General features: G+C 38.4%; 1 protein-coding gene across 5 annotated transcripts in view; it reads left to right on the forward strand.

Moving 5' to 3' along the window:
• The first annotated feature begins 358 nt into the window (after positions 1-358).
• LOC121324409 (protein FAM184B-like) overlaps positions 359-19,117 on the forward strand; it is a 31,960-nt gene continuing 13,201 nt past the window's right edge. The window contains exons 1-6 of one of the 5 annotated variants that reach the window (XM_041266247.1): positions 359-696; positions 12,589-13,413; positions 15,578-15,713; positions 16,794-16,945; positions 17,884-18,087; positions 18,297-18,407. In XM_041266247.1, coding sequence (XP_041122181.1) covers positions 553-696; positions 12,589-13,413; positions 15,578-15,713; positions 16,794-16,945; positions 17,884-18,087; positions 18,297-18,407 — 1,572 coding nt within the window. In that variant the 5' untranslated portion in view covers positions 359-552. Of the gene's footprint in view, positions 697-10,197; positions 10,409-12,588; positions 13,414-15,577; positions 15,714-16,793; positions 16,946-17,883; positions 18,088-18,296; positions 18,408-19,117 lie in introns of those variants that run through there. The other 4 variants (XM_041266257.1, XM_041266266.1, XM_041266284.1 and 1 more) reach the window with 4 other exon arrangements.

Here is a 19,117-nt window from a genome sequence, read left to right on the forward strand (position 1 = left end):
AAAGAATAAAATACAGCTGCATGTAGATTGTTGTTGGCACCTTTCAAAATTGTTCACAACAGTTTCCTGAACTTTATTTTTTTATTTTTTCTGAACAAAAAAAAACATGGTCTTCAGCTTTAGTGAAAGATTTGTTTCACTAAACATAAAGAAAACGATTATGGAATTGCTGCAGTGTTTTTAAATTCTAAGCAGTAAACAATGAACTATTTACTTGAGACACTGGCCGTGTTACAATTTCTGTAACTAATAATAATAAAGATCACATGCGTCTGGTACTTGAAAAAAAAAAAAAAGTGAACAGCCACACTGACAGATCAGTGTCTCCATCTGGAATTGTAGCATCAGACTACACGACTGTCTCCCAGCCAATGTGAAAAACTCCTGTGAAAGAAAAAAAAAACGTCAAGACTTGCACATGTTCTCCTGCATTCACAGCTCTGTCGCTTTTGATGCGGGATATTAGACATTTTCTGAAAGAGCATGAAAACGTCCATATGTAATTTTTGCACAATGGATTCATCTGTTTCTTCGCTTGTTTAAGCAAAGGTTATGGCTGCTTCTAGCGCCAGTGAAATGTTGCAGACCGGAGGATCCTGCAACGGCACTGCTGCAGACTTACCTAACATTGAGCAGGAATTCTACGACTACGAGATGCATATGAAAATGTGCAAAAAGATTGCACAACTAACAAAGGTAGGATTGAACAATCTGTAAAATCGTCAGTTTGCATTTTTAAAACTACTTAATCTCACTAGTTTACTCAAATGATTAGTAATGATGATTCATCATCTGTAACTGCAAATTAAATTGGTTTATGCAGTTTGGTCTCACTTCTAATAACTCTCGTTTAAAAAATTGAAAAAAACAAACAAATAAATAAATAACGTCATGACGAAGTATTGCTGCAAAGGTCGTTGAAAGGGCGTGTTGATGCAGCTTAGTTCAAGTTGTCTGTTATGGCGTTTAAAGCACCGTTATGATGTCACACGATTGATTTGGGACACAAGATACTATGTACTGTAGCATATGCGAACGGTATTCCTTTGGGGACATAGTCCTTAGGCAAAGTCTCAGATCACGTCTTAATATATAAATGCTGGCTCGTTTGTACGTTACAACATGCTGTTTTGTTATATAGAACGGCAACAAGATGTACATCTTTGAAGTTAATCCATGTTTAAATTTGCAACTGACCCTGAAGCGTCCTGCGTAGAACGAAGGAGGCGATGGCACAAACCCTCGGTCACACAAAGCAAGGCAAGGCTTCCTGTAGTTACCTATTTGTCGTTTTAGGCTGGATGTTTTCTTTTAATGTGCAGTTACTCCATTAATATTGTGACCCCCTTTTCAACTTAGGAAAAAAAAAATCTTCATATAATACGTCTCGCTTTGTTTGGTATTAGAATCAGTTATAAAAAGTGCAATTTCCAAAAATAGCTTGGCGTGACTGTAACATCTAAAATTTTACATCAGTAGCATGAAAAAGTTAAAAAAAAAAAGTAGGCAAACTGTAAGCTTGATTCTGATACTCCAAATAAACAGAAAAAATGTCCAGACGAAGTTTATTTTCAATTTAATAAGCACGTCTCTATTGGTAACACATAGATATACAATGTATCCAAGATGTATCCAAATTGTCTTACAGATGAACAGAAAGACAGCAAGTAATTGAGGATTTGGCAGTTTCAAATGTGTCACTGTAACAAAGAAATCTAAAGTTCATAACCCCTCAGCTCCAAATTAGTTCAACTGGAAGCACACCTTGTCACTTTTTGCTCTAGGTCTAACCCCAGATAATGCAAAATTGAAGAATAATGCCAGTTCAGTTAGGACTATGTGGTACATGAGCATCACCAAAGTGGCCATAAGCAATGCTTGAATGCATGACAAATGCAACTTCAAAAATCCACTGATAGCAAAATGTTTTGTAGAGCTCATCAACATCTATCCAAAAATATCTTTGGGTGATTTTTTGGAGCCCCCCCCCCCCACCCCCCCCCCCCCCCCCCTAAACTTGGTAGAAATACCACAAATTCTAATTTCAGAAGGGGTTAATGACAGGTGGGGTGACTTTCACAAAACTAGCATTTCACAAAATTGAATGTGGTCTGTAAGGTTCTTACAGCAATATAAACATTTTAGGACCCACATACCCTACAGGGTAAAGGGTTGGGCTGAAGTTCGAATAAAACTCGTCACTTACCCCTCATCTGGCAACTTGCCAAAAGTGAGTTAGGTGCTCCTGGTATTTTTTTCTCAAAGCCCTATTAATCGAACAAGGTGCTCCACATGATGGGAGTGTCTAACTTAGGCACAGGGTGATTTTTCTGGTCAGGGTCACTTTTTCACTTTAGGACCTTTGCCAGGTTCGAAGGTGAAATAAAAATAATATTTACATACAAAATACTCGCATTTCTGAACACAGCAGGTCCAAAACTTACCCCAGGTGGATTTTTTTAGCAAAAATCAAGACGTGTGTCGCCCACCTGTGGAAATTGCAATGGAATTACCTATAAAAGATAAATTTTTAGTTTCAGTTTGTTTGCAAGAAATATGTGATAGTAACTTTAATTTTGTTTTATGGGAAACTTTCTATAACCAACGGACAAAAGTCAAATTCAGTGTACAATTTTCTGACATTGAATAGTTTTGTAAACATAGGGATGTTTGGAAAGTGTACATGGTTTCTAGACAGTCACACTGAAAAGACTTAACGTACATCACGGAACCATTTGTATGGTATAAGACTACGACTTGGAAAAATACCACGATATGACTCCTTAAATTGGGATAAATGTAGTGCCTTGAAGGTTTACTATGTGAAAACTTGTTTATTTTGGATATGTGAAATTTACCTAATTTGAAGTGCAGGAAGGTCCCCATAAAAAGATTAACATATGAACCATCACGGCACTGCATATATCTCATCCCCGGGGTTAACCGTCACTTGGTAGAAGTGCAGCCACATGGTGCGCAGGGTGAGTCATACAGTGCAGGCTAGCTTCTTGGCTGTGCGTAGTAGGCCAGTCTTCGTTGGTGACTCCGAAGGCAGTGTTGTATTGGCTCTGGCACTCCCGTGGATGACTGTTTCTCGTCATCTCACTACAGCGAACGCTGCTGGCCATGCGCCCAGTGAACTTAAAGGCGGCCACCTGCAAGGTTGGCTTTTGTCCTCCAGAGGTCAGTAGCTTGTTGACACCTGCTTTTGAGTTCCTGGGTGAAAAAGGAAGCTGGCTTGGTCGTGGGATCTAAGGACACCCACTGAACCTACGGGTCTCCTGAACCATGTGTGGAATTACTGCGGTAAGGGGAAAAGAGTTTGGGCATTCCCAATTGGGTGAAAATCAGGGGGGAAATAATAATTGGACAAATTAAATACGAATAATAAATTCCATTAAAAAACAAGTGCAATGCACAAGACCAAAAGCATGTTACCTTTAAACAAAGGGCTGTATTTTCTCAGTGAAGGAAACATTTCATTTTCATAGCGACTACTGTAATGATTGGTTTAATTCTAGATAGGTGTACCCACAAAACCAAACATTTCCTCGTATTGATACGTGTCAAAGTACGATCACAAGTTATGCTTGTAGATTATTATTAAAAATAATATTTATGACATTAAAGTTTTGTGGCAGCTAGGCTTGTTTCACATTTATCCCACATTAATTATTAAATGTCTTTTCACACTATAGCACAAATAGAAAAGTTTGTTTGTATTTTGGAATCCTCTGCCTCTGTCTTGCTTAGCGTTCTCTCAAAAATATTTTTTGGTTCTGCTCTCCTGGTAACAATCAGAACTTCCTGTTGCAGTTATCTGTGCCTGTTTGATGTTGACAATGGGAGCATTGCCCATGTACGTGGCAAACGTAAACCGTCTCATGGCTGTTGTATTCACAGGACAGCAAAAAACAGACCAAAGCCATCGTAGAGCCCCCTCTGGAGCAGGCCACTTTTAGGATGGTTGAACCTGGGCTGGACCTGATGTTTGCATTTATACAACAAAAACCCCCCCAAAAAACCTAAGCCATCTCAGAGTCAGCTTAAAAGTGGCTAGTGTAAATGGGATATAATAGTTTAAAAATCCTTATCACTGAATTCAAATGACTGAGACAGTGCACCATTCTTAAATTTCAACAGTTTACTGGGTCATTTTAAAGAAAAAATGTCAGAGTCTTAGAGAGGATGGTAACAGTTCAGCTAAAGATAAACTGAAAGGATATGTTTATATCAGTGTAATGGGACTCCTTTAATCTGTTACACACCATGACAACAACAGATGTTTCTTTTTTTAACACCACAGTGTATCATCCTGTGCAAAATTCTAGATCAGCAATACCAGGTGAGGTTTTATAAGCCATGGAGACATATTATGTACTACCCAGACTTATGTTGTCTGTCAATAAAAATATCTGTTTCTAATATAAACGTGGTAAGAACCTTGGTGCCACTGCTGGAATTTATACAACATTCATCTGGAAACTTGAGGCTTAAGGGAACGGAAATAAACAAAAGTGTAAAGGGACATGGGGTAAAAAAAAGGGAGTAGTGTACACTATTCTTAGAATCAAATCTTGAGAGGGTGTGGTGGCACAGTTGGTAATGTACTAGACTTTCACCCCTGGACTGGGTTCATATACAGCTTAGCCCGTAGGTGAAATAAGGAAGTGGAGTGTACATTATAAAAACCTCCATACAGTTCAGCTCAATTAACAGCTAACGCCTTTGCTGGCAGTAATTAAAAGCCATAAAGCAAATATATAACAAAACATATTAAGCAGGCAGTAACCTGCAGTCAACAAGTGGAATACTGTGGTATCTTGAAATGTTGAGCTATATGATCACATGAGAACAGAGTCTCTGCATTGTACGCTCTGATGGACAGTATGTGGGAGAACTGAAGGGAGGTAGCTGCTTGAACTGGCTGATTGCCAGCCATTGAGAACAGTGCACTTAGTTGATGTGATGTGTGGAATTCCTTTAATGTACATCTGTCATGTTTGTTGTTGAGAAAATGTGTTTCAGAAGAAAAAAAAAGTGAGAAGTACAATACATTGCTGGTGTTTCACAAAGTCTTTAGACTAAATACAAGCTAAATACAGGCTAAATTAACCTGCACATGGATTTATCCAAGGTTAACAAAGGGTAATAAATTTAATTTAGAAAGTGATTATTCAGGTCAATTGTAAACAGACACTAAATAAGTCTCCTTCCTCGTTGCAACAGTAATGCACACTGCAGCAGTTGCTTAGACAGCGAAGCGAGACTTTTTATACAGAGAACAGGATATGAAAGAATGGGTGGGATTAAATCTGATAGCTTATCAACAGCTGTGCCAATCTTGTGTATTTATTTCATTCTCTTTTTTATTCTGAATATTGAACAAAAAAACTTTGCAAGCTCTGTCCCTATAGCAATGTAGGCAACACATTAACTAAGGTGACCAGATGTCTCGTTTTAGACGGGACAGTCCCACTTTTGGAAAACTGGTCCCAGTGTCCCCAGAATCTTTGTGGGTTTATCCACTTGCTAAAATTAACTGGTGGATATCGTTTGAATCGTCACTCTCTACCTGAAGAGGTTAGACTAACACAGTCTAACAGTAACGGCTCATACACGTACCATTGTATTGTGCTGGAATTATTCTCTACATCCATGATATTTGTATACCAGCATGCAAGTGGCTTTGCTTCGTGTGTAGCGATAGGCAATAACTGGGAAACCAACGCTGTCACGTCACATCACCGTGCCATGTTTACAACGCGGTGCACTGAAGCGTGTCATGGTTTGAACACTTTGTGCATCAAAATAGCCCATCACAACAATAGCAGGGGCTGTAAACTATGACAAAAGTATTTGGAAACATATTTTCTATTAAAATAAGTCTATTCACTTTCAGTTCACCACAGGTACCTAGCTAAGAAATGTATGTTAGTGAATGATGCAAAATAATTTATGCACTAGTTATTTTCACATTTGTGAAATTCATGTTATAAAAATGTTTTGAAAGTTTCAGTTTTTTGTATTTCTATCCATTTTATGTTGTTTTTAGCAATAATGAAATACAATAGATTCATGTCTCCAGGTGTCAGTTTAATTTAAGAAAAAAAATGCATTGATAGTTGAGTACAAATAGTTTAAAACAATTACAAAATAAAAAGAATCACATCCTCGTTTCATTTTACCTTTGTTCTTTGAAAAATACCTTAGAAGCAGGATACATCTCTTTTTAATTTGGTGACCCCTTATTTTTTTATTTCTATATTAAATGTATTATACAAGAAGTATATTTTATCCTGCAAGGTTTAAGGAAAAAATAGACAAAGATTAATGTTTTCTGTTGCATATGTGTGATAACTATATAATGTGTTTTATAAGTATTTTGCTTTATCACAGCTGTTAGTTTAATAGAAGAAAAACAGCACATGGATAAACGTATGTTTTTCTTTCTGCAAAAGAGGCAAATGCCAGGGCTTGCATTACTGGGGGCTGGGGGTGGTGTTGATCCCTTTAAGGGTCTCCAAATAGTTTTATTTTCAAATGTCCTTTTCAACATGTTTTAAGCCGACAGGTATCATTTAAAACAGAAAGGAACCTGTTAAAAACTTGTCAGTTGTATGATGACATGCCCTGCCTTGTCTCTGCAGTTCTTCAGTACCAATCAATGATAATGAGAAAGCATCTCCTGACAATCTGAAAGCTTCTCTGCCAATTTTACATAAGCTAATGCTCATTTGATCAGAAAAGTAATATGATTTAATCTTTAGGGACCCATCCAATCAATTTAAATCAGTTCAAAATTTGCCATTCTGATCGCTCCGCCCCTTCTCCTTGAACTCATTACAGCATTTCCCTATCAGATTCTGAAATGAGAGTTTAATTTATATATATATATATATATATATATATATATATATATATATATATATATATATATATATAAAAAAAAAAAAAAAACACTCAGGAGATTCTGTAGCCATGTGGCAAAAGTTTTTTGGTCTGATGAAATTAAAATGGAACTTTTTGGCCTAAATGCAAAGCGTTGTTTGGCAGCAAACCCAAAAGCTGCTGCCCTCTGCAAGAAAGCTGAAACTGGGACGGAAGTTCACCTTTCAGGATGACAGTGATCCAAAGCACACAGCCAAAGCTACACTGGAGTGGCTAAGGAACAAAAAGGTAAATGTCCTTGAGTGGCCCAGTCAGAGCCCTGACCTAAATCCAATCGAAAATTTGTGGCATGACTTGAAGATTGCTGTGCATCAGCACTCCCCAAGGAACTTGACAGAGCTTGAACAGTTTTGTAAATAAGACTGATCAAATATTGCCAAATCTAGGTGTGCAAAGTTGGTAGAGACCTATCAGGCGACAGATTCACAGCTGTATTGCTGTCAAAGGTGCTTCCACCAAGTATTAACTCAGGGGGGTGGAGACTTATCCAATCATGAGCTTTCAGTTTTGTATTTTTAATATATTTTCCCCTTAACAGTGTGGAGTATGGTGTGTAGATAAGTGGGGAGAAATCCTCAGTTAAATGTATGAAACTCTGACGCATTGATACAACAAAATGTGAAAAAAGTTCAAGGGGGTGTAGATTTTCTATAGGCACTGTACATTTTGGGAGAGCTGGTTTTGTACTGTTTTGCAAGTAACAAGCATCAAATAGACAATTAAATATATACTGTAATGCAAAGTGAGAAACATGAGTAAAATAAAGAACCTTAAAACACAGCCCCTATTCTTCAAGTATTGGCAGCTCAATACAAAAAGTATAAAATCCCATGCTAAAGTTACAAAACTGAGATAGCAACACCTTGCTAAAGAGACCTTGGTGCTCATTCACTAAAGGGCAGTATTTTTATTTTTTTTTACTGCGTGTTAACTGTTGATAACACCGCGTGGTGTTTTTTCCAATTTACTGCTGTATTCAGAGTTTTTGCTGGAAATAAATACCACACACTAAAAGACCTCATTATACCTCCACCAATTAACATGCTGTATTTTACTTTGCGCTCCGACATTTTAACGCATGGTAAACACATTTACTACGCAGTAAAAAATGCTACCGCACTTTAGTGAATGAGTTGCTTGTTGTTTGTTTTCTTAAAGTACTATTCGATCTGGGCTGTCAGGCACTGGGAAGACAACAGCAGAAGAGGATCTTGACATCACTTAAACAGAAACTGCCTTTTGTTGTGATAGCTGATTTAGGTGCTGGCATTCAAGATCGTGCCACCTATCTCTTCTTGTAAACAAAAATCAGTAGATTGTGCTTTCGTCCACCAGGTAAATGAAAAAAAAAATGACAGCAGCTGGTGGAGGCTCAGGCAGACAATAGCTTCTTGTTTTTAAGTGCACTGGTGCTTTTATAAACTTCTCACACAGAGTGAGAGTGGCAGTCTCTGATATATGTTTCCTGCATGCGATTCGTTTATCCACATCGACACCAAGCAAAAACCACAACATACACATTGCGTTACACCTGACAAGCACTTCTAATAGCAAGTAGGCAGCTCTTTGCTAAACTAAGAATCCCCCTAAACTAAGCACCTATGTAAAAGTCCATGTGTATAAAAGGCCTATTTGTCTTTAATATCCAAGAAAAAATAGTAATTCACCCTTCTGTCCCAGAATGCCTGTGGACATCAGTTTTGGAGAGTCTTACCAAGTGCTAAAAATAAACTTTGTATATTAGTATATTAGGGCACATTTTTCACGAGGACTTTTTGTCAGTGTCTGATAGAATCAATAAATGATAATGGGCATAGTGTAGTTGGATGCCACTAATGTATTACTAGCACACACTGTAAACATTACATTTTAAAAAGATGCACTGCCCTATTGAACCCTTCTACTGACATACAGTAACTACCTGTATTCTGAACTGTCCATCTTTTTAGTATTCTTGCATATTTCTAATTTTGAATCACCTGAAATCCAGTTGATTTAAATGGTGGGAGATCACATAGGACCCTCTTTGGCATTTTACATATTTGTACAGACAGAAATGCACTAAAGAAAATACACAAGCACTGTTAGATTACCATAGCCTTGGTACATGCACTATGTGGCGGTACTTGTAGTGCTCTACAATGGGAAATTTTAGGTGTTCATTTGAGTGGTTAATAAAACAGGTTAGACTGTAAATGGTGTGGCAGATACACAGTGGCACCAAAAGATAGGTAGACAGATGTATCTACTGACTGAAATAGTTAATGTAATTAGAGTCATTAACAATTGGATTTTGGTTCTAAAGAACAGCTGCGGGTGAATTCTTCAAGCATTGCTTGTTCCAAGTCATTGTATACAATTACACCAACTTAAGACCCCAAAGGACTGTTAGCAGACATCAAAGACATTGCTTGCATGGTTGTTTCAATTTAATAGAACAGAATAGTATAGTATAGCCAAGATGGATTTGTAGCTGGTGTTTATATAATTTACAGGTGAGCTGCTGCTAAGTTAAGGTAAAGATAGCAATCTAGTAAAATGTAAGGGTCTAGTGGTAGAGACACCAGTTTGTAATGTTTCAAACTCAACTCCTGGATAGAAGGTGGATGGAAAGTGTGGTAAATAATGAAGTAGAAACTGTAAGAAATAATTATATATAAAAAGCACAATAGAATCTAGTGGTAGAATTTAGATCATACTGAATTGGACTCCCTGCCTTAACATATACATTATGCACTATATTGATGGAGGATTAATACAATGAGCTCTTGATAAAAAAATATATTTCTTCACCTCTTACTTGAATCCTTTTGAACCTTATTTGACTGAAAGCCAGGGCTTTAGGTGTCTTTGAGAACTGAACGAACATTTCCAAGATAGCTTCCCAAATCTGTTAAGCTTCTGAGTCAGGATCCAAGCTGGAATTGCAAAAATCGTAAGGAAACTAATTGTGCGAATAAAGATTTAGATGAAATTGCTTTGAGAATGTATCCCCTTGAGTTATTTAGCGATTGAAGTAAGGTATTTAAAAAAGAATTCATGAACAATAATGTTACATTAAGTTTCAGTGAATGCTGTGTATTTATGTGAAGATGTGTATACAGCCATAAATGAAGAGTGAAATACAAAAAGTATCTTAAAGTACTCCATTACTAACCGTTGAGGGTGTTGAGTTGTGACACAGGAAATTGCATTTCCATTTCCACTAGACACACTGGTATTTTTGGCTCTGTTGTTAGGGGGCCACGAAGAGTGCTTTGGCAATAATCACAGACAGAAAGGCGACATCTAAAGTGACATTAGACCATGTGAGATGAATGAGTTGTTGCTTTTAAAGCCTGTAATAGTATATGACGTCCTGGAAAGAGTGCAACAGCTACTACTGTTTTTAGTCCTTGTGTCCAAAACATGTTCCTGTGTGACACTCTGAAATGAACATGATCCCCGACTGCAACTGGTAAGTCTTTCTGCCAGGTTTACTTTTACTCTGAAAATGGGACAAGGCCGAGAGAATACTGCAATTTTAGCAATTTCTGGGTGTCAGCTTGTAATTGATTCCTGGGGAATTAAACTTGATATGTCTACCACCCTATTTGAGTGTAGGATGTACAGTATGCATACAGTAAAGTATATTGAAGTCATTGTTGACAGTTCCACTTTTAGGAAGGGTATTTATGTGCTGCTAAAGTCTGGTGGTCTGCATTCCAATAGTGTATGACCAGAAGCTTACACTTACCATATTAAAGATAAGCAAAAAAACATGTCTCCGAAAGAACACACACAAAAAAGAAATACTTACTGCAGGTTCTGAAATTTTCTGAGCTGACTTGTTGAAATGTTGATATTTACAAGTACATGTAAACTTTTGACATATTCAAGATGTACAGTACTCAGAAACAAACTTCAATCACATCAAAACTCATGTAAACTATCATTTTGGAAACGATGCAGACTTTCAAGCAGTACTGACTAAGACATTATGGGCCGTATTTTGTATCTGACTAAATTAACTGATATGCATTTTCTTAGACAGGTGTAGTCAGGTTTGTATAAGTTTGTGTAAGTGATTTCAGCTGTTAAATTGCAAGCTTGAATAAAAGCAATATGCCACTTCTGTCAAAAGAGCAGCACCTTCGTGCAATCAGCATTTTGAAGGCTGGTCTAGGGCAGCGTACTGTGGCTCGCAATCTTGGGTGCTCACAGCCAGCAATTTCAAACCTGGCGAGACAGTATAACCAGACACTCTGTCAATGACAGACCACGAACTGGGACAAGAGTCACAACACCTGCCCAAGATCAACAGATCATTTTTCAGCATCTTTGTGATGTCACTTGTTAATCAGCACAATAAAAAGTCTCTGCACCTGATCTAAAACAAAGTTTATCATTTTTCGATCACATCTAGTGAATTTTATCCACATATAAGTGATATGTTTTTTTTTGCTGCTCAAATACAAGTGGTACATTTTTTTTAAATCTTAGTGTATAAATAGAGCTCCTAAATTGCCCTGTAACAGTAGCTTCATTTTAAACCAGCCTGTTTCCGCTACAGCTGGGAGGTAATGGCGCATCAATCTGTGCAGTTCGAGTTGTGCCATGGTTCCCTAATGCATGCCTGATTTCAAAAGTAAACTTTTTACAAATGCATTTATTAAGCCTTACTTTTGCTTATATGCCTGTCACTGCAAAACTAATTGCTTGAGACTATTTGTTGCATTCATTTTAAACATTGTAGATATAACATACCATTTGGAGAATTTGATGGATACCCATTAAAGTATGATTCAATTTGGACTGATAGCTAACTAGGAGACATTTAGTTTTTTTCATTTTGAGATATGAAAATGATATGTATAATTATTATTATGTTTACAATAACTAATTTGCCACAGTATCCTTGACCAAAATACTTAAGTATATCATAAAAACATTGCATATATAGACAAACTTGATGGCTGATGTTCTTTTTTCACTCGACACCTACTTCAGTAGGGTGGAAACTTCCCTGAATTTAGTTGAATTAGTGCTTTGTCATCCTCATGGCATCCGCATGACATTATTATATTTAGTGAATTACCAGGAAATGATGCATAGAACACAAGTGACACAATTTTTAGCAGTGCAGACATAATTGATTTTGGCACAGACTTATTTACAGGTCAAATTTACAGTATATTCAAAAACAGTATTCTAGTTTAGGTTCTAGCTGAATCCTAAATGCGTATTTGAAATCTGGATTATTTTCATGTGCACATAAAAGGTAAGATAAACTGCAATATAATTGTACAAAATAACTAATTTATCTACAACTGAGGTTTGTTTAACTAAATACTGTTTGGATCTAGTTACAGATTTTGGAAATGCCATACAGAAGTTAATTTCCTAAGCACGACTGACACTGGGCATCTGTGTTATATCAAAAGAAGGATAGAGGGATCCAAGGACTGGGGGGAAATGGGGACTGAACTACTTCCTCACCCTTCCAAAAACTGGCAGAGCTGGCAAAAATCCTATTGCTGCTGCTTTTACTCTCCCTACCGAGTCAAAGTTGACTTATTTAAAAAAAAAAAAAGAAATAATTTAAAAAGCAGTAAAAAAAAATAAATAAAAAATAATTTAATTTCTAATGTTTTTCAGGTGATTTACTCCCTGAACACCAAATGTGATGAGCACGAGTCCACGCTGCAGGCCCTGCGGGATACACACCAGGAGGAGATACAATGCATCTTGGAGGAGACACGGGGGAAGATTCTGCAGTACAAGATCCGGGTGGGGGAGGAGATGGACCTGAGACAGCGGCTGCAGGCCATGGAGGAGGCTCTGGAGCAGCAAAAGCAGCGCAAGGAAGAGGCGCTCAACGACTTTGACGCGTACCGGCGGCAGACAGAGGAGCGCGAGCTGACGACCGAGACGGAGCACGCAGAGCATGTCATGTCCCTGTCCAAAGAGATGCTGGACATGAAGAAAGACTTTGAGAACAAGCTCCAGAGCTTCTCCAAGCTGAGGAAGCAGCTAGAACAAGACAAGGAGAAGGCCGTGGCCGAGCTGGAGAGAGCGAGCCAGGAGTCCACGAGCCTGCAGGACGAGTGCCGGGTGTTGCGGAGGAGCAGTGTGGACGAGAGGGGCCGGATGGAGGAAATGTGCAACTCCAAGACGCAGGCTCTGTGGAAAGAGGTGGAGGAGCTCAGGGCTGAAAAACTCAAGCTGACAGACGAGTTCAACCAGAATATCTGCAGCCTGAAGGCCGCCCACGAGGAAGAGCAGGAGGCCCTGAAGCGATCTCTGCAGCAGTCAGTGAGTGACACACTGAAACAGTGGCAGCAGCGGGAGCTGGAGCAGAGGAAAGCTCTGCAGGCTGCCCTGCAGCAAAAGCTAAAGAGAACGGAGGGGGAACTCGAGGTTAAAGGTCAGAGGTTAAATGACTGCAAGAGGCATTCGGTCAAACTACAGGAGAGTATACAGGTAGAATTACCTTAGAGTGGTTACTTGTATGGTATTTATTTTTATGTTATCAGGCCGCATCCATTTAACCACTAAATAAAGTTAAGACCGTTTGCAGCTACTAATTCAGCAATTTCACAACAGACCTAGCCCTTCTATGCGTACTGTGTGAAGGAAAGTGCAGGGAGCAATGACCATCTCTCTTGTTTTTGTTTTTCAGCTCAACACATTTTACTTAATTACCATATGGTAGATCTTTCATCATCCTTTTTGTAAGTCAAGTCATAATAGATACTGCCAGGCCTATAGATATAAACTTACATTTGTACTACCTGTTGTACTGATTCGATCCTGACGTTTACCCAATAAAAATGGAGGTTGTGTACAGTTTATTATTAAAAACAACTACCACCTTAAAAATGAGAACAGCTGTTTACATTTGGTAAAAAGCTAAGAGGAGTCAAAACCATTTTTACACATTATAGTTAGAATTAAAGGTTGCTTCCAAAAGCCATCATTAAAAGTGTTATTTAAGAATACTTCCCCAGAGTGACATACCTGAGGTACAGCATCTCATTGTCACCGGGTATCTGCTCAGACATGTTTTACAGCTGGGTGAGAATGAGTGAGTAATAACAGAGTGAGCTGGGGGCTGAACCACTTCCCAGTTGCTGTTCGGTCACACTGTTGAATGGTAGCAAACCACATGATGGGGTTTATTTTTATAATCTAAGTAGGAGCTGATCTTAATGCCATCACTTTCAAATGTATAAACCTGGCATTTTGCAAACCCTTTTTCTACTATCAATGTGTTTAGTGGTGTTATTAAGGTCACAATACAGTGTATCAACCCTGGGAGAAAAGGCAGAAGGATGACTATAGAGATCCTCCACTTTTCAGTCAAAGTTAGATCTTTTCGTATACATTTGCAATGGGCTGCTCCAAGTGGAAATTGTCATTGCTTTATGAATATGTACCGATCACGATCAGCAGAAATGCAGCTGGTATTGATGTCTTTTACAATAACTTGTATCGAATTAGCACCTACAGTGAAGCCAGCAATGCATGCCTTGCCTTTAGCTTTGCTGCAGCTGCAGCCCTTCACACAGAGGCAATTGGAGAAGGTACCTGAATAGGTATTTAACACTGTCTCTGTGCACTTGTTGTACTGCTTTTATTATCGCCACTCTTTATCTTATGAATTATTAATCTGCTTTTCCAGGTACAATATTACTTCCTTTGTCTCGCTCACTGACAATGAGGTCCTTTATATTAATTCCTGTAATGGAAACACATGAATTGATAACACTATGTAACACAATTTTTGTTCCTGGGTAGTAAGTGTTATTTCCTAATTGCTTATGCGTCAAAAGTATAGAAAATGGCTATTATTCCCCACAAACTTTGCTTTTGTGACCAGGACAGTGATATTTCAAAATATCACTATTTCCAATGGGAAAACGGGCAAATGTGTATTTTCGTTCACATAAAGTCAGAAAAAAACAACATATGAATCCAAATTAACATGTATTTATACTAAAGTAATACAAAAATGACTACAAAAGATTTAGAAGTGAGTAGTTTTTCGAGATTTACGATTATACTGTAAATACAGTATAATCGTAAATCTCGAGAAACTACTCACTTCTAAATCTTTTGTAGTCATTTTTGTAACTGTTTTGTAGCCTATTTGATAGGTGTTACACACAAGGTGCATATAAATCAACGTGGGTTTTATTTCGCAGGGAGGTTCAGGTCACTCACAGTAATTTTTTCGTCATAGCTCTCACAGCTGACACAGGTAGAAACGTCATTAAAGAAAATAGTGGGTTATTATGGCAAAGGTGCAGCCCTCCTTTCTTGTAAAGGTAAACTGTTCTGTATTTTGACATTTCTGTTGTGTGTGTGTGGGGGGGGGGGGGGTAAATTGTGTACGTTTTAAACTAAAATCTTATTCAGGGATATATTTCCATTCAGTAATAAAAATAATATTAACTAAAAGGCTCAAAACTATAGATTGTGCACGTCCCTTGATAGTAGCTGCCAGTCTGTTTTTCATTCAACAGTTTCCTTCAGTTTTCTTGACAGTTTTTGCTGATTCGGTATTCAGCCAAAACTAAGATCATTCAGTGCATCCCTTTAATATCCCTTTTTACATGCTAACCCCTGACTTGTTGTTCTTCAGGAATTGGAAACGCAGCTTCAAGAAGCATACTGCAAAATTTCCGAGGCCGTCGCCAACATGAGGAAATCAGAGAACGAGCTGATAGTGGCTAAAGAGCGGCTCATACTGCAGGAGAATGAGATATTGACAAAATCAGGTGAAGGAAAACCTCTACCAACCTGGATACACTAAACAAACATGAAATTGAGCTGCTTATATGAAGAGCACGGGGCAGAATTGAGCTGCTTGTATGAAGCGCACAGGGCAGAATTGAGCTGCTTATATGAAGAGCACGGGGCAGAATTGAGCTGCTTATATGAAGAGCATGGGGCAGAATTGAGCTGCTTATATGAATTTGTGATTTTTTAAAACTACTAATGATTCATTCCTCTCGGGAAATTTGTATTTACAAATTATGAATCCCCAAAATGTACATTTAAACTTTTTACCAGTCTGTTTTTTTCAGATATATATTTCCAACCACTTCAATATCACAGTGGTAGACTTTCGTAGGGATGTAACTCCACCTGTTGGCAAATGCCTGAACAGCTTCAATATTGGATATGTGTAAAGCAAATATACCAGAATAGGGGCTCCCAACTGGCACATCCAGTAAAGACACTCCGAGCTGGAGTTCAGATCCAGGCTATGCCACTGCTGACCGTGACCAGGAGTTCCCAGGAGGGCAGCGCACAACTGGCCAAGAGCTGCACAGGCAGGAAGAGTTTAGGTCGGCTGGGGAGCCTTGGTGCCTGCAGGCCTGGCTGTGTGCAATTCAGAACTACGTAGTCCTCCAACACTGTAGTTCTGTAATGGCTTCACGGCGGGCTTGCAGTGTGATAAAAAGCAGATGGCTGACAGCACACATTTCTTAGGACGCAAGTGTTCATGTTTGTCTCTCCCAAGTTAGTACGGGGGTTGTAGTGGTGAGCCAAGTTGAATAATTGGGCATTCCAAACAGGGAGAAAAAAACTGGGGGTAAAATAACTGCCGATTCAAAATTTATATATATTAAAAAAAAGAATATGCCAGAATATACTTTCGTAGTATATAATTAATATTGCATTCTTAACACATCTTTATATTAGTACAAAATCTACCGTTGAGTGTTTTATGTTTTTGACTGCCTCACTATATCTTTAATCCAGACAGTACATTTGAAGTACTATCTACTATGTAATAAGTTGCTGTGAGGCAGGTCCAGATGTAACTCTCACCTTTTTATGAACCTAAACAGAGGAGCTGATGAGTCACTGCTCGTCTCAGAACAAGACATCTGCTGAGCTGGAAGAGTTAAGAAGTCAGGTGTTGCAGTTTCAGAACCGTATTAGGGAGCTGGAGCAGAAGAGCAATGGAAAGAACAACAAGCACGCCCAGCAAGTGAAACAGGTAGAGTAGTGATTTCACAAAGAGCACGCCCAGCAAGTGAAACAGGTAGAGTAGTGATTTTACAATGAGCACGCCCAGCAAGTGAAACAGGTAGAGTAGTGACTTTACAATGAGCACGCCCAGCAAGTGAAACAGGTAGAGTAGTGACTTTACAATGAGCACGCCCAGCAAGTGAAACAGGTAGAGTAGTGATTTCACAATGAGCACGCCCAGCAAGTGAAACAGGTAGAGTAGTGATTTCACAAAGAGCACGCCCAGCAAGTGAAACAGGTAGAGTAGTGATTTCACAAAGAGCACGCCCAGCAAGTGAAACAGGTAGAGTAGTGACTTTACAATGAGCACGCCCAGCAAGTGAAACAGGTAGAGTAGTGATTTCACAATGAGCACGCCCAGCAAGTGAAACAGGTAGAGTAGTGATTTCACAAAGAGCACGCCCAGCAAGTGAAACAGGTAGAGTAGTGATTTCACAATGAGCACGCCCAGCAAGTGAAACACTTAGTGATTTCACAAAGAGCACGCCCAGCAAGTGAAACAGGTAGAGTAGTGATTTCACAATGAGCACGCCCAGCAAGTGAAACAGGTAGAGTAGTGATTTCACAATGAGCACGCCCAGCAAGTGAAACAGGTAGAGTTGTGATTGCAGCTTTCTTGTTGAGAACTTGTTTGATATTATCAATAATATTGAATTTTGCAGTCCAGCTTACAGTGAAAAAACTGAAATCCTAATGTCAGCCCTACTCATATACAAGAGATATTTGGAAAGTTTCACCAGATCTGTGAAAGTTAAAGAGCAAAATGATTCTGTAGTCAGACTGATGGAAAGAAACTATAACCTGAAACTACAATCATGTCCTGCCATCCATATCTATACTAATCATGACATTGGGAGTCAGCTGAGCTCCATCAGGTCACATGCACTCATTGACATTGGTTTGCAGCATGTGGAAGCTCTTACTGCATATAAGCAGGACCTCCAGCAAACACACAAAGAAAAGCTCTGGAAATGGAATCGTCAGCCTGATGAGAAGACTCGTTTGAAAGAGCAGCTAATGAAGGCCTTGGAGGAGGTTATGAGGAAACATGCAGTGGAACTCAAGTCAGTGCAGACATCCCTGGAAATCGAGAGACGGAAGACACAAAAGGTGGGATTGCTTCCCTTCGGTGAAGTAATTCCATGGCGTTTTCAATGTGTTCGGTGAAGTAATTCCATGGCATTTTCAGTGTGTCTGTCCTTCTCTGTCTACCGTTCTGTTGCTTCGTGTTGCACTACTTCATCATGTTTCTTCTGCCCTCAAACAGAAACATCATTTAAAGACTGTGATTTAAAAGATGGACTTTCACTCTTTTGCAGGATCTTCAAACCCGAGTGGAAGAGTCCAAAAAGAGAGTGAGGAATGAGAGAAAACAGCTAGAGAAAGTGAAAGATGTCCTTTCGAGCAAACTCCAGGAATCCATCAGTGAGGTACTGTTTCAGAATTGCTCTCATTATCCGACACAGATAACTCCTAATAGTTTTAATAAGATCAGTGTTAATAGTTTAATTAAATTTGCCTAAAGTATTAATCATTGTCAAAAATATGGCAAATATATTTAGCCTTTTGCTTATACAGCATTGTGTGCGGTGTAATGTCATTCTTTCATATGTAATGTTGTCTTTTCCTTATATAGTACATATAAATGAAGTACACATGTAGTTATATACACCTAAATAGCGCAGTCATTTATATATATATATTATAATATATATTATATATATATATATATATATAATATATATATATTTTTTTTTTTTTTTTTTTTTAAAGATTACTGCAGCCACCAATGCCCCCCTACCACAATAATCTGCATGTTGTAACAAATTAACATTTCTAAAGCTGACTGGGATGTCAGAAGCATAGCACAGCAGATCTACACACCACTGCCCATAAATGACAAACAGCTTTGTTGTATGTAATGCTGAGCAGTCTGCCATCTTGTTTTAACCACAACCCATTCTATATGAATAGGGAGAGGATAGCAATCTCTGCACATTGTTTCTGTTAAAAACAGTTATTCAGTTGGTTTTGCGTTTGTCTACTTTTCAGTTATATCTCTTGGAATTACAATTTGATTGTGGTTTACCTCATTGATAAAGCTACAATTGATGTCGCACATACTAAAAATAATTATATT

Source organism: Polyodon spathula, chromosome 1 (genome assembly GCF_017654505.1).
Source record: "Polyodon spathula isolate WHYD16114869_AA chromosome 1, ASM1765450v1, whole genome shotgun sequence".
In the NCBI taxonomy this organism is placed as follows: domain Eukaryota; kingdom Metazoa; phylum Chordata; class Actinopteri; order Acipenseriformes; family Polyodontidae; genus Polyodon; species Polyodon spathula.